At 41.8% G+C, this 18,000-nt stretch overlaps 1 protein-coding gene across 1 annotated transcript in view; it reads right to left on the bottom strand.

Annotated features, from left to right (window-relative positions):
• Positions 1-306: 306 nt before the first annotated feature.
• fras1 (Fraser extracellular matrix complex subunit 1) overlaps positions 307-18,000 on the bottom strand; it is a 239,182-nt gene continuing 221,488 nt past the window's right edge. The window contains exons 51-73 of the mRNA XM_073465974.1: positions 16,886-17,036; positions 15,374-15,533; positions 15,019-15,187; positions 13,894-14,140; positions 13,328-13,672; positions 11,686-11,846; positions 11,270-11,417; positions 10,932-11,137; positions 10,673-10,829; positions 10,214-10,414; positions 9,917-10,104; positions 9,148-9,423; positions 7,594-7,826; positions 7,340-7,500; positions 6,998-7,212; positions 6,472-6,622; positions 6,056-6,163; positions 5,696-5,855; positions 5,124-5,240; positions 4,806-4,972; positions 4,260-4,465; positions 2,695-2,841; positions 307-2,384 (exon numbers count right to left, since the gene is read on the bottom strand). Coding sequence (XP_073322075.1) covers positions 1,803-2,384; positions 2,695-2,841; positions 4,260-4,465; positions 4,806-4,972; positions 5,124-5,240; positions 5,696-5,855; positions 6,056-6,163; positions 6,472-6,622; positions 6,998-7,212; positions 7,340-7,500; positions 7,594-7,826; positions 9,148-9,423; positions 9,917-10,104; positions 10,214-10,414; positions 10,673-10,829; positions 10,932-11,137; positions 11,270-11,417; positions 11,686-11,846; positions 13,328-13,672; positions 13,894-14,140; positions 15,019-15,187; positions 15,374-15,533; positions 16,886-17,036 — 4,656 coding nt within the window. The 3' untranslated portion in view covers positions 307-1,802. The remainder of the gene's footprint in view (positions 2,385-2,694; positions 2,842-4,259; positions 4,466-4,805; positions 4,973-5,123; positions 5,241-5,695; positions 5,856-6,055; positions 6,164-6,471; positions 6,623-6,997; positions 7,213-7,339; positions 7,501-7,593; positions 7,827-9,147; positions 9,424-9,916; positions 10,105-10,213; positions 10,415-10,672; positions 10,830-10,931; positions 11,138-11,269; positions 11,418-11,685; positions 11,847-13,327; positions 13,673-13,893; positions 14,141-15,018; positions 15,188-15,373; positions 15,534-16,885; positions 17,037-18,000) is intronic.

The raw sequence follows: 18,000 nt of genomic DNA, 5'->3' as shown, positions 1-18,000 counted from the left end.
AATAGAATGATAGCAAAGTGTTAGCTTTTGAGAAACAGTGGAAACATGTTAATGATATCACTGTTTGTCACTTAGAAACAACAGAATCTGACTTCCTCTATCCCTAAACATCACATCCTACTTCATTAACACCATGATATATATTTCCATTACTTGTACAAAATGTTAAAATATTTGTTCAAAACCTTGCAGGAAAAAAGAAATTGATCAGAATTTCTTTCTATTTTTTGCCCCTCCCCCCAAAATTAATTGACGAGAATCAAAAATCATAAATAAACATGACATATAGGACAATATACAGCACAATCATGGGTTTCAAATGTATTTTTATTACTAAAAAAGGCACCAAATACAGGCATCATGTTGATAGCATCATAGATATTTTTCACAAAATGATAGCACCAAAAATATATTGATATTTCCCATTATTTCCTGTTCCCATGTTGTTTTGATAGGCACACATTTGAAAGAAAACAGGAGGTGGGATCAGAGAGACGAATGGAGAGAAAGACGTGTTGACATCTCATGTGAGAAGATTGTTTTTTTTCTTTTGCAGTGCTCTCCAACCAGTGTCATACACTTATAAAAATTACAGTAACTTTAACATCGTGGGTACATCAGTAGCTGAGCGTAATATAATACATCATAAGTGGGTAACATAATACATAAATGAGAAAAAAACAAAAAACATTTGAGAGATGTGAGTCTGTGTAAATAAAAACTCAGTGAGGGCTTTTGTGTCTTTGGGTGGAACGAAGGCAGGTCGACACACATCTCTTATAAAATACATCATTTTAAAAAGTGGTTATTTTCATGAGAACAGTAGTAAGGCTAAAGCACACGGACGGGATCGAAAACTTTGCTGATTCATTACAATCACATGGAAATGTCAATTTTCTCACTCTTGGAAAAGAAAAAGAAACACTTTGGATGATTAGTTTTTGAAAATCATGAGGAAAAATACTGCATGGCACTTAATATTGGCAGCTGTAAGAGTACAGTACGAACAACAGAAATAAGAATTTGTGTTGAAACAAGAATAATTATCTGTTTGTTCAACGTGACAGTACAAATGTCTCTAAGTAAGGCTTGAAATACACATTTTTTTTAAAATGCAACTGAAGTTCCTGCTCATGATGAAGGATTAACAAAAGTTATGGCATAATTGCACTTGGATAGGTATCATTCATTTTTGTTATTATATACACTCTGCACTCATTCAGCCTAGCAGCACACTGTATGTGCGTAATACTCTCACAGCAGTCAGAAGCAGCTGTAGCCGATATACAAGTCACTCCACAGGAAAATTAACCATGTTTATGTTTGATCAGTTTTTAAGTTAATTAAGTGTGATAGGACTTCTACACTGGCTACCACTCTACAGTAGTGACATTTAGTAGCAGTGAAATGACTCAATGCAGCAGAGGAGTGTTTTTGTCGAAACAATCACCAGTGTCTGAGCTACCACTCACCATTTTTGTGCTAAAAAGGACATCAATGTCAAGTAAAACAGTAATGAAATGAACAACAGTTTCAGATGGAGTTTAGATTATAGATAGATGACGCAGATGTTTTGGCTGTTTCACGCAGCTGAGTGGTTTGTGGATTCCTGAGGTAGCCCAGTTGCAAAATGATTAAAACGCTGCGTAGCTGTCTGCACGTCACACTCTTCCCTTTTTCAAAGTGGTATAAAAATACATTAACAAACATCTCGTTCCTTAAGTACAAACTTTCTTTTAGAAAATACCTTTTTTTTTATTTTACTCCCCCTCCCTCTTTCTCTCCTCTCACTCGTCAGTGTTTTAGACCTCAGTGCCGTCGTTCAGGTTGTTGTGCAGTTTGACCTCCAGGTTGACCTGTTTGACCTTGGCCTTGCCGTTGGGCTCCTGGTTGCGGTTGAAGACGTTGACGTTCCTCACGGTGCAGTGTTTGGTGCTGAAGTTCTTCTCCACACACTTGTCCAAGCACACCTCCACCTTGGTGTTGAGCGGATACTCCTCGTACATTTTCGAAGCCTTCTTGCTCTTCTTCTTGGCCGCCCGTCGGCAGCGGCGGAACAGGAAGCAGGAGGCCAGCAGGACCAGGACCAGCAGGGTCACGGCTGCCACTCCCCCGCCCACCGAGCTACCCACGTGGGCGTTAAAGGTGGCGGAGGGCCCGGCCTCCAGACGGAGCGACTTCATGTTGGTACCGTTTTTCACCTGGTCGCCCTCGTTGTCGTAGATCAGCGACTCGTCCAGTGTCAGACGCCCGCTGCGGTCCACCAGGTCGCGTTTGGAACGACTCAGCTCATAGGTCACCGAGCGCTGAATCCTGGGGCTGGACCGCGACTCCGGGCTGATCACATAAATCACCTGCAGGTACCACTGGTGCCCTGCCTCCACCTGTTCATCAACAGTGGGAAAGGAGGAAGGGGTTAGCTACTGTATTGAATGAATTGTATTATTTGCTCTCATTTGACTGCCAACCATGACCAACCTAAAACCAAACAACACTTTCATGGCAACAGCAAAGTCTCTGATTGGTGGAAGCTCATAAAAGCTTGTAGGAAGTTGGTGATAAAAGGAACTAAACAGAGGAACTCAACAGTACTCAAGAATTAAACTGGAATCCGCCATCTCAAAGTCTGCGAGCTTATTTAAGGTTGACTTGACTGTAACACATGACAGAAGATGTACAGGAGGTTCCACACACCTTATAGAGAGCATCAACCTTCATTGTAAAGCCGTCGACACCCGGCATGGCTGTCATGGACTGCAGCTCCAGGATGTCTGAGGCGAAGTCAGCCTCGAAGGGAACATCGTGGAAGAATTTGTCACATACGTCAGGCTGTTTACGATCCTGCAGAGGAAACATGAAGAGAGAAAATTATCAGTGCACTTTAAATAAACTTCTTTTCCTGTGCTTCAAAGTTTTCTTTAGAAAAAATCAGGCTTGTTTCTCTTTTCATCAGTAGGAAGTTACAAATTATTTTGAAATTTAAGCAATGGCACAATATAGTAACATTCAAGGAAGATTTGTCTGCAGCATTTTCTACGTAGAGTGTAGAAGGTGTAATTCCACAGCTGCTGGCCCAGTGCAGTATTTCTGCTACACATACTGACGGTTTGTTAACGATAAAAAACATAATTTACATGTGCAGAATGTGAGTGATTTAAATAACCCACACGCTTTGAATGTTTGTGGGACTGGTCAGACTCGTTTGGCCGATAAAAAGGTCTAAGGTCTGTTGTGTGTGTTTGTGTGCATTAAGGGATGTTAACTTGCTGTTTACCAGCAAAACATTACAGGAAGATTATCTTAAGTCATCTGAAGCAAATACATCCAAACAAAATCTGAAGAGCTCGTTCTACCTGAAGGTTAGGTAAACTCAGTTACGAGTGCTTTGAACAGAAAAAAGAAAAAAAGAAAAGAAAACACATCAGCACCTGATCAGAGAGAGAAAGGCAGACACAAATAGTCATTTACTTTACTGAAAAGCTCCTGACTGCTTGATGTTTTGAAACCAAAATTGAAACAAATAAAACATTTTGTTCAGGACAGAAATACAAAAACACGACATGCAGGAATTATTCAAACATCCGTGCATTTCAGGAAAATGTTGTGGTTCCATCTTTGTCCAGCTGCTGCTGCAATCTGATTTTTCTACAAGCAAAACTTTCCCTAAAGAACAAGGGGCACTATAGATTCCCTAATTGTGGACAGGGTGTCTAATCTTTCTGTTTTATAGCACAGACAAGTGTATTTAATGAGATTTTTGTAGGACCTGTGTCTACTTCCAAATTGTCTCCCATTTAATCCGTTCTTTTTATATTTTCGCTGTTTACTCTTTATAACTTTAATAGTTCAACTACTAACAAATCTTAACAACTCAACATTCTATATCAGTCAGTCTGAGTGAGAACAGCATCTCTGTTCAGACTTAGTTTAATACATGTACTGTTCTTCATCTGATGGATTTAATGCTATGGAAATGTATATTATGATAATCATATCATGACAAACATAACAGTATTGTAATGTTGGTATTATCCTCCTTTTCCTTTATTTGTTTATACAGACCTTAAGATAATGAACAGGTTTAAAATAATATATTGAAATATCAGTTGGACAGTTCTTGGATGGTAACACAGTCTGAGTCCTCAATATGTTAGTATTTAATATTTAATAATGACCTTGGAAGACATATCAGGCATTTTGAATAACACTCTTTAAACATGTACCACAGACCAAACACAATAAAACATAAATAATTGTACCAGCAGTAGGAAGCGGTGTTTGAGGTGCTTGTTGGGCTGGATGCAGCCGTACTGTGGCCCTTCGTTGTACAGCGTCCCTGTGGGGTCGAAGAAGGGAACGTATCCGTCTTTGCCGGTGCAGAGGTAAACCTTCTCCAGCTGCAGTTTGTATGCTGCGTTCAGGTTCTGCTCAGGGTTCCACAACACCCTGCCGTACAGAGTCTGACCTGCAGGGGGCAGCACAGGGACAGGTTTTTATTTAGGCACATGAAGAACTGGGACTTAAATGAAGTGACCACTTCGATATTATCTTGATGAATTGGTTAGAACTGATCAATGGAGCAATATCAAAAGGCCTCAAAGATGTACAGATAATAAAAGTTAAAAACACACAAAAGTGTTCTTTTTCTTTGTATAAAAGAAAAGATATTTAGGACAAAAATAACAGGACAGTGTTTTAGCAGGGAAACTCCTAAACAATAAATCAAAAAGCAACTACTTTCTCTAAAATAAACATTTCTGCGAGGCTATTTCAGGAAGGTTAGGTCTCTTTCCCTCCAGTCTTACCCATGGAGAATGCTCCCTTGTAGTCCATCTCAGCCATAGAGACATCAGCGGTGGCAGGGTCCATCATGAACACCTTCTCGTTGTTACACAGCTGGAACTCTGTGTTGAGGGAGTAAACCACAGGAACGGGCCGGTTGGTCTGCTGGAAGGCGATCGGCACCAGAAACCTGACAGAGAACAACAAGACACTTCAGGATTCAAGTGACGTGCTCCGCTTCCATTTGTTGTCTTATCCCCTCGATGCACCAGGCTCCTTAATGTATGTCATATTTAAACCAAGACTGTTCCGACTGAAGTTGGACTTCAGAAGGGACGTACTTCTCTGGAGCGTGAGCCGTGCAGGACAGAGGTTTGTCTCCAGGGTCGATCCAGGGCTGAGTGGGCTGGACTGTGCAGGGGATCAAGAAGACAGTGTACTCTCCAGAATAGTCCTTCCTGTTGAGGGGTACACATAAAGACAGCACAAAAGGCTCAATAGAAAGGCATGGTGATGTGGCACACTGGAGAATCTCAGTGTGATCTAGGATTTTTCTGTAATTCAGCAGATAAAACAGTCATGTTCATTTTACAGAAGACAAACTTGAGGATTTCCACAGAACTGGAAAGTTTGGTTGTTCCACAAGGAACCTTCTGAGGCTTCATGTCCACCTCCAACTAACGTCTTTTGATTGTAATCCTTAGCTGCATGAAAATTGTTGAAATGCTTGACTAGATTCAACTTATTGTTAGTTTAAACGCCCCTTGCAGTCAAAAATCTGTATCTTCTTGTTCCTCTAGTTCATTGTTTGAGGTTTACTGTGTAGAATGATGTCACAGTTTGACACGAGAACGTTGTTTTCACAGTCATTGCTGAAAATGTGAATTTTCTCTGTGCTCTTATCTCCACTGACCGGCTGTAGGAGCTGGTGGCCCTCCACAGCTGGTACGGAGAATCAAAGGTCTGAGCGCTCCACAGCAGCTGAATGTCAAACTCGATGCCTCCTAGGTGGTCAGGAGCCATCAGGCGGGACTTGTGGCCCGGCAGCGTGTGGTGTTCAGGGACAAACTGACCTAGGGGTAGGAACAATGGAAGAAAAATTAGCAGTCGACTGACTAAGAACACCATTTGATTGACACCAAAAGACTCCCCGGCTGCTCTTCATCTAATCCTCCTCAACAACAACAACAACAACAACATGTATATCTGTTGTATTAATACAACACTTTCTGAAGAAAACCAACAAATGTGGCAGTGGATGTTGTGAACTGACCTCTGAATTTGGCGTGGGTTTTGAACTCAATCACCAGCCGTCCGTCTTCTCTGATGTAGATCCTGATGATCTGCAGTCTGGCTGAGAGGACGCTGTCAGTCTGGATACCTGCAGACACGAAGCAACAACAAAAGAGGTGAGAGGTCAGGTCAAGAATAAAGCAGAAGTGCAGCACTGATCAGACATTTTGCTAAGTCAAACAACATAAAAAGATACTGATCATTTCACATAATGCAACAGATTAAAAAATAGGTTGAGTCTATAAAGATTTTATTTTTTAACATACAGAATTATCAAAAAGTTCCAGCAGAAATGCATAATGAGAAACTACTAACTTTACAGTATATTATCATTAGCTCATAAAGAGATAGACTCAGTTTACAGTTTATCTGGTCTCTGCTGTGTTTAGTTCTGACCTGTCCTCCACAGCACGGTGTCGTAGAAGAAAGAGAACTCCATCTCGGTGTGATGCTCCAGGGAGGCCCAGCCCCTTGGTGCTGTCACGTAGATGTAGGACACGTAGAGGGGAACCTGCACCGTCAGGAAGGACTGAGCCGAGTCCCGAACCTGGAAGAACAAGATGAAGGACAATGTTGGTTCTCCCTCAGTGGGTCATTTAAGGATCGGAGCAACTACTGTGAATTTGATATTTTTGATATCTAAAATGTATTTATTTCATATATCTTATGCAGATATGTTGGCACTATGATCAGTGGTCACAGATAATATTTTACAGCTTGTTTTCTCCTCATTTCTTCTATTGTCTCCACCAACATATTATAACATAAATAAATACATTTATCATTCTTGTCCGTCTAAAGTTTCATGGATATTGAAATTCTGTGTGAATTTGCGTCAGATGGATCTTAAGTCAATTTAAACTGCAGTGAGACAAAGATTTTTCTTCATGACTTGTATCCAGCCCTCGACTGTCCTATGTACCTGGAAATCGGCGGTGACAGAGCCCCCGCAGACGTCAATGAGCTCCGTCATGTCGTAGTAAGCGTCAAAGGTCCAGATGCAGCTCTTGAGGTTGAGGTGCTTGTAGAGCTGGATGCTCTTGGCCTCACGGACGTTGGGGTTGAACTGGTAGGGCCGGTCGTACCCTGGCCCCAGAGAGATGCTGTCATAGGAGACGTCATCCAGAAAACCTGTCTCTGCGAAGGAATGTCATCAAAGTTTGTGTTAGATGAGAAAAGGATCCACATGAGGTCCGTGCATGTGTCTGTGTGAATGTGTGTGTGTGTGTGTGTGTGTGTGTGTGTGTGTTGTTGTGTGACTGACCGGAGAGCCCCTGCAGGTCTTTGAGGGTAACAAGGTTGGAGCAGACGTGCTGCTGCCTGTAGATGGACTCTGACAGCAGGAAGTGCAGGTTGTGCAGCGGCATGGTGGACACCAGGGGGAGCATGCCGTCCTGATGGGGGATCTGCACTGAGATGTGGATACTAAACAAGGACACAGAGCAGGAAAGAAAATATATTAACAAACAATAGATCAAGGTTTGGTCCAATTAAAAAGCCATCACCCAGACAACTTACCGGTTGGGGTGTGTCTTGTGCTTGACATCCAGATATTTGAGCGTGGCGATGAATGACTGAGCCTGGAAGCCTCTTGCGGTTCCTGTGGTGACAGGCGTGTGGCAGATGGAGCCCTCTGTGCCGATGGTGACGATGTTGCTCCTCAGAGGTGTTCCAAGGTGACCCGACTTGTCTCTAGCCTGAGCAACGCAGCGGACGTGGAAGCGGCGGCTGAAATAAATGCTGTCCAGGACCTGAGGGAGACGGCAGAGGAACGGATGAGACATGAGAGACTGCAAGAAAGACCAAATGAGGGGGAAAAATGGCTGTCAGGACTTTTTCTTCCAGCATTCATCATGTAAAATATGGCTTTAATGTGTTTTTCAATTTTATATCACCAACTTACCCAGCAGTTACAGGGAGATCTACTCTCTGCTACTGGCTGACAAGTTAAGATTAAGAATAACTGTACTTGACTCAAGCAAAGTGAGGAAGGATGTAATGTCACGTCTAAGAAGAAATGAATCACAGCTCTTGATCTGGTTAATATCAGTCTGAAAAGCTACGTTAGCTTCAGTGTTTGTAAGTTTGAAGTCTGCGTCACTGCTGGTTGTGTTCAGATGGAGTCTGAGGGTAATGAGTGTTAATCCACTAGGTGTGGAGGGAAAGCAGACGGGAGGAACACAGGGAACAGGGCTGGACTAATAAGACAGATGCGAGACAAGTGTGGAGGAAATCTGGCTGGTGAGGAGCATAAGAAAACAGGAGGGAAAGAGTAAAATATGCCACAAAAACCCAGACAACACATAGAACGAGGAACGAGTAAGTACAGAACTGTTATTGTATTTGTCCTCAACCTGAAGTTTTCAGTGCTGTCTATGTTTAGACATGGGTTAGTCCCCATCAATTTCAAGAGCTATTTCTCTCCCACTCTCTCATCCTAATGCTGCTTTTAGAGGTTTTTATTTATGGAAGTTAGTTATTTATTATTGCTGTTCTGTCACACACCCTCTGAGTCAAATGCAACTGAGCATTCTGACCTAACCCTCCACCAGCATCCAAACCAATCACATACTGTAATATGTGGGGGATTCACCATTTGACAGAACCTGGAAAAGAAGGTATGAGGTATGGGAGCAGTGACATTTTGCAGTGGCAGCCAAATGAAACACATATCAACATCCACCCTGTGTCAAAAAAATATACTGAGAAAGGATTTAGTGCAAGTAGATCTGTTTTGTATTAGCTACTGACCTCCCATCATGGTCTAATCCAGCTGAGCAAGCCTTGAGGCTAGTGTTCACTTTTGAAATTATTAAAAGAGGTTGTAGAAACAACAGTTTTGACATCACGTCAAAGACATCTACGTATTGTCTTGCAGAGAAACCTACTGAAGTTAGCATGCTTACCAGCTAGCCTCTGCCCATTGCTGTTACTGTAGCGTCCAATTTGCCCTCTGTCCATGTGAGGACTGATTGGAAATGATGTTGAGAAAACATCTTTCTTGATGCTGCATTTGTCGTATTGTTGAAGCTGGTAATTTTGTACTTCCTTTTTTAGACATTTTTGACTCACCATATGGTTGACGCTGGTGTATGGGGTGGTGTCTGTGACTGTCTCAAAGGGCGACCGGGCACCGTTGGTGTCGGTGGGAGCCGCCACCTCCCAGGAGAAGTGAACTTGGGTCTGGTTGATGCCCGCCTCCTCGCAGCGCTCCTTCATCACAGAGTACTTGGGGTAGTGAGGGTCGCAGGGGGTGACGCACACCAGAGGGTAACCCGGAGAGGGCGTCTTCTTACTGCCTTCCTTGGTCACTTCCTGGACGTGATCGTAGTCAGCGAGAGAGACCACCTGAGGAGGAAGGAGGGCAGGTAATGATGAAGTTCCTGGAATTCATTTGTTTTTATTTCAGCGTGGTACAGATGAGGTGGGCAGAGCGCAGCATGAGTTGAGATTTCCGCTGAGGTACTAAAAGACAACTGAGGTCAAATCACCCACCGTATAATATTTTAATAGCTTTTGAATATAGCTGAACTGATGTGCTCATTGTAAGTGGTTCTGGTTAAATGCATGAGGAATGTAAAAACCTGTAAACAAACGCCTGAAGGAAAATGCTGCTTATGTTTCCTGCTGTTTTGGAGTTGCTGAATATGTATAAGGGCAGAGGAGTGCTTTTGCCAAGAGTTTAGTTTCTTGCTCCAGGCTCTCTACTGTAAGTGTAGAGACATGTTAAGCCCTGAGCACTGTGAAACTGCAGACAAAAGCGTGGAAAAACAAATAAGCCAGCAAGTCAGTTGTGTTTGTGTGCTTGTATCAAGAGAAGACAAACTGGATGAATTCTTACAATAGGCGTGGCAGGGAGGATGAGGCTGCCTGAAGCCTCCTGGTCCAAGATGGTTACAGTTGCCATGGTGATCTCCCCGAGCACCGCCTCCACAGGGTCGTCAGGGCCAAGGACCAATGAGAAGGACTCGTGCCACTCCCTGTCCTCATTAGACAGAATCTCCACTTTGAACAGGATGTGGTCCATCCCTGCAGAGCGAGGCAAAGGGAGATATGTGAGCCATATTTAAGTTTTACAAACACACAAAAAAATGATCTCTTTTGAGAGATGTAACTGGTCTGAGTTTTCAGCACTGACCAGGGGTGAATTTCAGGACTCGGCTCTTAGGATTGTAGTCAACTCCAGACTGGGCCGATCCATCCCGGGTGCTGCAGCGGATCTTGGAGGTCCGATCCAGATCCCCCCGACGGATCACCTTGATGTTGAGCACCTCGATGCCATCGGGGCCGGGAGGCTCTCTGACCTGGTAGGACGCCTGCTCAAACTCAATGGTGGGAGCTAGAGAAACAGAGGGACATTAAAAGTCACAGTGTTGCTGTAGTGGAGACTTATATGTCAAGAAAATGTTTTTTTTTATAGATAGACCATGATTCATGACTTTCATGAGCTTGAAAAAGAAGACAAATCAAACTCTTCCAAACATTTTCTGGTTCTCTGGAACAAAACTGAGGTGCGATAGTAAATCAGCCGCTATTAGACGGCATCTATACATCAGTAAGCTATCCGCTGTATGTGACTTTTGGGGTGCCGGCTTACCATCTTCATCATTGGTGATGGTGATGGTGACAATGTCGCTAACTCCCACCATGGCACCGCTCCAGTGGTCACCCAGTGGTGTCCCAAGATGCACCTGGAACTCCTCTTCAGGCTCAAAGACAGAGTCATCATTGATGTGAACTGTGCAGTTTTTGACCTGGGAAACAGACAAAACATTTGAATCAGCAGCTCACTTGACAAAAAAAGATCACAAAAAGACTAAATCTACTTCAGAAAAACATCTTGGACTGAACTCTACCTTCTCTCCTTTGAGGAAAGTGATGCGTGACTCGTCTGCGTTCCTCCTCTCCTCAAAGTCGTCCATCACCATGGCTGACATGGTCCGCGTGTAACAGCGCACTGATGACTTGAAGGACAGATCACCTGTCCGAATGATGGGGATGTGGAGGACACTGTCTTTCTCCTTCACGGTGTAGGCGGTCTTCTCAAACTGCATGCTGGGAACTGAGAGAAGGGATGACGGCTGTGAGGGAGCTGATTCTAAAAAGTCTAAATACTGATCAACAATCATTAATGAAAAAACAAAATGCTTATTTCATTTAAGGTAGGTGTTTAAAGTCTTTGACTTTTACATACTGTCCTGGAAGGTGTCAGTGATGACGACGTTGGCTTCGTAGGGCTCTTGAAGGACAGCACCTTGAGGAGAACTGAGGAAAACCACGAAGGACTCAGACCCTTCGATGGACGGGTTCTGGATGTCGTCCATGATGGTCAAACTGCAGGTCTGGAATAAAAAGAGGCCACAGTGTGAGTGAGGTTCATAAAGGTGTCCTAGGCCAGGTCTGCTGTTTTAAAGGTATGGAGGAAGGACACCCCATTTTATAAAGATGTAAATGTAAAGATTTTACTCATGAAGAATTACTCAAGAGGTTTCTTAATTTACGGACCACTCCAGCTGCGTTGACTTAACACTTTCAGTATCTGCGTAACGTTGGCTTGACCAACACTAAATGTTTTTTTTGGGGCGTAGGTGAGAAGGTAGGTGTTCTTACCTCCTCGGTTTTTCCAGGTTTGAACTCCACCTTCTTGGAGCTGGGGATGTAGTCGACCCCCGGACTAGCCGAGGGGGGGTCTGAAGGCCGGGTGGCACACCACACAGAGGTCACAGAGGACAGGTCACTGCCATGGCGCAGCACTGGTATTTCAATTGTGCCTGGAGTGTTGAAATAAGAATGAAATGCAGGTTTAGAAAATACAGAAAGATTCTGCATTACTGCTTTTTAAAACTATAGATGTAGCCTGGGGCATTTTGTAAGGGCAGACAAACAACAAACCAAAGCAGCCATTTGGCTGCCTTCAGCAGTTCTGTTTACAAAGTCTGCTTTGTTCTGCAATTTAAAAGTATTCTGAGTCATGAACTAATAGCATCATATTAAGTTGACAGAGAAACTGACTTTTGTGGCTGATTTTGCTGTTATTGATCATGCTGACTGTTCAATACTGCACGGTTGATGCATTTATCTGAGAATAAAGCAATGTCAGAGTAAAAAGAAAACAGCGAGAGAGCAATAAAACAGGAGAGGCTTGGCGGATGAGGTTGGTAGGTGTTTTTATAGCACAACTTTATTTTTATAAATCTTTAAGTAATACTTTATATTAAGGTGCTCGTAATAAGCATTAGTTAGTAGGTCATAAGGCCTTTCTTGGTCTTTATATGATGCTTATTAACATTATTACACATTTATGAGGCTATATAAGTGTTAATAATGGCATCATAAACATTTTTATAGTTACATTATTATTATAAAATGTTTACAAGCACATATAATGTGTTTGTAATGTTAATATAAACAATAAACAATGAAACAAAGCATTTATTCTTTGTTCTTCAGTAGTCAATAAACTGTTTAGAAAGTTTATTATAAGTGCTGATAAATATAAATGATCTATAATTTAACAATCCCTGTTTTTAAGATACAGTGACACTTACATAGTCTTATTACCACATCATAATGTTAAAATGCATCTTACAGAGATCTATAAGAGCCTTTATAATGTTAATAAGCATAATATATGGGCTTTTAATGCTTACTACAAGGACCTCAATATAAAGCATTACCAATCTTTTTACTGAGTAATGTGTGATGACTAAATGATGATGACTAAAATATAAAATTAGCTTTCAAATTAAAATGTTGCTACAAATAACTCTTTAGGCTTATATGTATGTGGCATAGTGTAGCTGTCAGGAAGCTGTTGTCCTAATTATTAAAAGTAGCAACTATCAATGCTGTTTTTTCAAGCTTCACAACATGTTCTCTGTTCCAAAATAAATAAACCTCATAATATTCTTGTTTCTACAAGTGAGATGTTAATGTTCAGGAACTACTCTTAAATCCTGTTTTATGTGCAGTAATCTATCTGATAGATATGAGTGTAGGGAGTCCACAGACACTGCACAACTGGCAATTAATCAATGCTACACCCTTGGATGTAGCCATTATAAAACTTTCTTTTTAAAAGACAATTTGCAACTCTGCTTGGCACCTTCCTAATTTCCCCATGGACATCATTATATTTTTACTCTTCTCTTAAAGAGTTTAGCTACACTGTGACATTTGAAAAGAGTCTAACTTAAATCTAAGTTGGTTACAGAAAAACAGCCAAAGTAATCCTAGTCCAGACGGCTCATACCAGCATCTTCACTGAAAGTAAAGGTGGCGTTCCCAAGAGAAACAGTGGATGCATCATTGGGTCCATCGATGACGACCTTGGCCGACGTCACGTCCCCCATGCGGGCGTTATCTGAGGCATCTGACAGCACCAGCTCGAATTCCTCAGAGAGCTCGTACTCGCTGTCGTCGATGAGCTTGACGTCACAGGTGGACATGCTGACTCCTGGGCCGAAGATGACGCGGTTGTCGTTGCTCATGCCACGGCTCTTGTAGTCAGAACCGGACTCAAGAGCATGGAGGCTGCTGCCCTGAGCCGACTTGGCCACGGTGTAGCAGAGAGCCGAAACGGTGCTGGAGGCGTCACCTGAGCGGAAGTGAATTCAGCACTCATTGTAAGCATCATATGGCCTTAAAGAAGTGTTGCAATGAGCAAATACGGAACATATATGCACACGTTAAATATGTGAAAAGAAAAGGGCGAGTGCATTTATTTTAAATAAAATAGGGAAATTAAAAGAAAAAACATTTTTAAAAGCTAACAGGGAAGTTAGAAACCCCTGTTGCAGCTTGTGCAGAGTTCGTTACCCTTTCTTTCGATGGGCACGTGGATGAAGCCAGTGCTCTCGTTGATGTGGTAGACCTTCTTATCAAACTGCAGAGTCGGTTCGTCTTCAGTGTCGTTGATGTTTACGAGGGCGCGCGTGTTTCTGCCCAGCAGGGCATACACAGGCATGCTCAGCTCCACGTGGAAGCTCTCAGTTCCCTCAAACACCTTGTCGTCATTAATGATGATGGTGCATACTTTGGTGTCCTCCCTCTCATCGAACTGTACCTGTGAAATAATGGGATAATAGCAGTGTTAGTCTATATGTGTTTTTGTTTACGATTGGACGTAATATCTAATGGTCAATTCACCTCTCATCCAAGAGACTTCTTCAGTTCTAACTAACTGGAGGGGAGTTGCAGGCTTTTAAACTCTGTGTGGGAGTGTCCTTACAGGGTCGTTAAGGACACTGTGAGCTCTGAGTTTCAGAGTCGTTAGGGCCAATTGTGGGTTGTTGACCCTCCCACCTTCATGTGGGATGTTAGGGCAAGGTGAGCCCAGGTGTAAATGGTTGTTAAACTGTCTACAGACAGTAGGGTCAACGTCTTCAAGAAACTGAAACACGTCCAGTTGCCTTCGATAATGCACCTTGAACTGGATGACTGAGAACATTCATCAACATCTAATGGTCAATGTATGGAACCAAGAATTCAGATAATGGAGGGCATACAAATAAGGAAGCATTTATATTCTTTGCAACAAGTAAAAACAATCTATAATCTTATCTATGTAAACCTTGATTAAGTTCAAACACAGACTTTAAAAACTGCTTGTTATTCTTGGAAGGTTTGTTCTCAAGAAAAATGAAAAACAAGAAAAAAAGAGTAAAAGGATCAACCTGAAAATATTAAAAATGGTCTTTAAAAGAGTCTTTCATAAATATTTTTTTGGTTATCAAATCGAATACCAATGTTAAATGAAAAAAAGCACAATAAAGGTGGTGGATGTCTAACATTTGTTCAGACAAAATGGAGGATGATTGTTTTATAAAGCAAGTCAAAGCTGGAGGTAGAGGAAAGCAGAAGCTTTCACATTTTATTTTTTGACCTTTCCTAAACACTAATAATAATTTAAAAAAAAACAACTAAATATTTGACATTGGCTACCTGTCCAGCATATTCCACATAGTCCTGTTGGCCTGGACTGGATCTGACGCTGCTGGTGGAGGTGGCGCTGCCCTGTTCGGTGCGACAGAGCACGATGGCGTACTGGTTGAGGTTACCCGTTCGCTTAACCGTCACAGCCACCGTGCCGGCCTTCTCGCTCACATTATAGCTGTGGAAACATCAGAGGAAGTGAGACTGAGTGTAATTTTACTTTTTTTCAACAAAAAGCAGGGTCATGGACAGGAACTGGAAGAAAAACAATGCAGTGAGTTTTGAAGTCCTTTCGGGAAAATAATAAATATTTCATAATGACAACTTTTGTGAACAGTGAACAAACAGATGTTTATATACAGACCTTTTGTGTTCAAAGCTGATGAGTGACCACTGGATATGGAAGAGGTTGTCGCTGACCACGTTTGGTTTGCTGTCTTTGACCAGGAACTTAAAGTTGTCCATGGTTTCCTGAACGTTCTCCTGATGCAGCACGTAGCGGATCAGACCCAGGTTGATATCAGCTGGAGAGGAAGAAAGTCAAGTTATTAATGATTAAACACAGAATTTCATTATTTCATTGATCCAGTTATCATTTCTTCTCATCTTTTACACTCTTTTCAGGTCACAAAGGGGGTCAAAGTCTATCATACACATTGCATTAAAAGAGCAAGAAAACACAGAGTTGCTGATCATCAGTTCCTTAGCACTGATCTGACCGTGTGAAGAAGGAGACAACCAAAGACTGTCCCTACAGCGATTCAATCTTAATAATAAAACTCTTGGTGAAGAATGCATTTTCTTCTTTCTAATTTGTAGCCTCTGGTCCTTTTCCACTACTTGACAGATATAAAAAAAACCCTGAAAATGGAAATTTTCTGCTCATTTATACCTTCCAGAGGCAGATGCAGAAAAGGAAATACTTTGTAAATGAGGGCTGAAAGCCACAAAAAAATGAGATTGCTTGGGCTAGAAAGATGATCAAATGGCCCTGTGGGAAGTTCAGAATAAATACTTAGAACAACTAAGAAACACTCAGAATAAACAGGAAATAATACTAAATGCATAAATGTAATAATGTATGAAAAAAATAATCAAAACACAGCTTCAGACTGTGCTCAAGCAGAATATGAGAGTAAATGTTGACAGACAGTTTGCACTAGTAAATCCCTCTCTCAGGGTGAGGGTTTATTTTAGTTATTGGATATTTGTTATCATTAAGAAAATGATGTTTACATGCTCCAAATTGAGAAAGCACCACATCAAAGTGACTGTTTTCCAGTTGCTCTCCAGCCTAAAGGATCAACATTTCACAAAAGCACTCTGACACTGATTCCTGGCTGCCGCCTCGAGGTGGAGATAAGCAGGCTCAATGACGAGAACGCTGCATTCAAACAGCAAATTTGCCTGGGACAATGTGGGTGAGTGAAAACACTCCCACAGCTGCTGAGGTGCCTTTGAACAAAACTTTCAGTGAAGCAAAGACAGGTAGGAATGAACGATTACGTTTTTGTCCTCGCCCCTTCAACCTTTTGTAGTGAAGATATGCAAAATACTCAATTCAACAGGAATAAGAGGTCACAGAATGTTAAAGGGATGAGAAAATACAAAAAATCATTTTTAGTTTTTGTTCCACAGACATAAAAAAATCCTTCATATTGAATTATCTTAGAGGAAAAAAAGAGCAGAATATCCTGTTAGAGGTCACAGACAGACATGGCCTCCCAGGCAATCTGTACAAAGAAAATATGTAAAAAAAAAATGTTACAACCTTGGACCTTTTCAAAGCATTGGCTGGTAGAATGTAGCTGTACTCAGCTTTTTTTGCAGAAAAGTGAAAAATACATATTTTTCACTGGATAACATTAATATGTACCTTGTGTGAAGGTGGTGATAGGGTTGCCAGGTTTCAGCTTGCTCTCCAGGAAGCCGTGCTTTGGCTCCGTGGTGATTTCATAAACCAGCTGTCCGTCCTCTGTGTCTGGATCCATGGTCAACAGCTCCTTCTTGCTGATCAGGTTGGTGGCCTGGTGGACATTAAACAGAGATGACCCGCACTGTCGCCACATTTCGACTAAACGTGACAAGTCTGACACCACAGATGTTATCTACAGATAGTATATGATAATGTAAGAAAGGACTTGATTGTGTAGTTTATAATGAGAGATGGATTTTTATTGGGCCAAGGTGCTCCAAGAAATTGATCTTTGGCTGTCATCTTGATATGTGTTAGCTGGAGTTTGATCCTGGAGCACTTTATTTAACCTAAGAGAAACGCTTGGTACACCACAGTGTAACTTTGAATAATATAAAAATGCATTTGTTTATTTTCATGGTGGCAGATTTACAAAACCTCAACATTTCACTGTTAAATTTGTTGGGTCTCTTGGGTCAGTTTTCAAAAATTAAAATGTACACTGATGTGGAAACAATTTCTTTCCAATGAGTTTATGATTTATATGGATCCAAACCTGTTTTAAGTTTTTAAACTGCCACAGGCAAACACAGATTGTTTTTCGCATTTATCCCAGAGGGGCAAGAAAATGGACGAGCAAGACGAGGACGACCGATGCATTGAGTTGTTATCCTTTACTGATCCCTGCAGGTAAATTCATTCAAGGATTAGGGGACCAACTCCACTTCCAAGGCAGAAGAATCTGACAGAAGAATTAACCTAACATACATGGTTTCTATTTGATGACTGGGCAACATGGAGCACCCGAAAGAAGCCCAGGCAAATATGGGTAAACATGCAAACTCCAAACAGAACAGATAAGACAAATTAATTTCAGGCTGCAGCTGAAGCCTTGTTTCCACTGGAAAAGATGTTTTACTGAAGGGCTGTTTGTTTACTTTCTTTCCAGCAGTTCGGAGCAGATGCAGGAGTTCAACATTATATGCAAATTTTCCTCTGTGATAAAACACCCAAGACTTAATTAGCTCCGGTGTAAACGCAGCGAAGACTCAGGATGAATGAACAAAGTGACATTT

Source organism: Pagrus major, chromosome 5 (genome assembly GCF_040436345.1).
Source record: "Pagrus major chromosome 5, Pma_NU_1.0".
Classification (NCBI taxonomy): Eukaryota; Metazoa; Chordata; class Actinopteri; order Spariformes; family Sparidae; genus Pagrus; species Pagrus major.
This window is presented reverse-complemented; position numbering and strand designations above follow the sequence as displayed.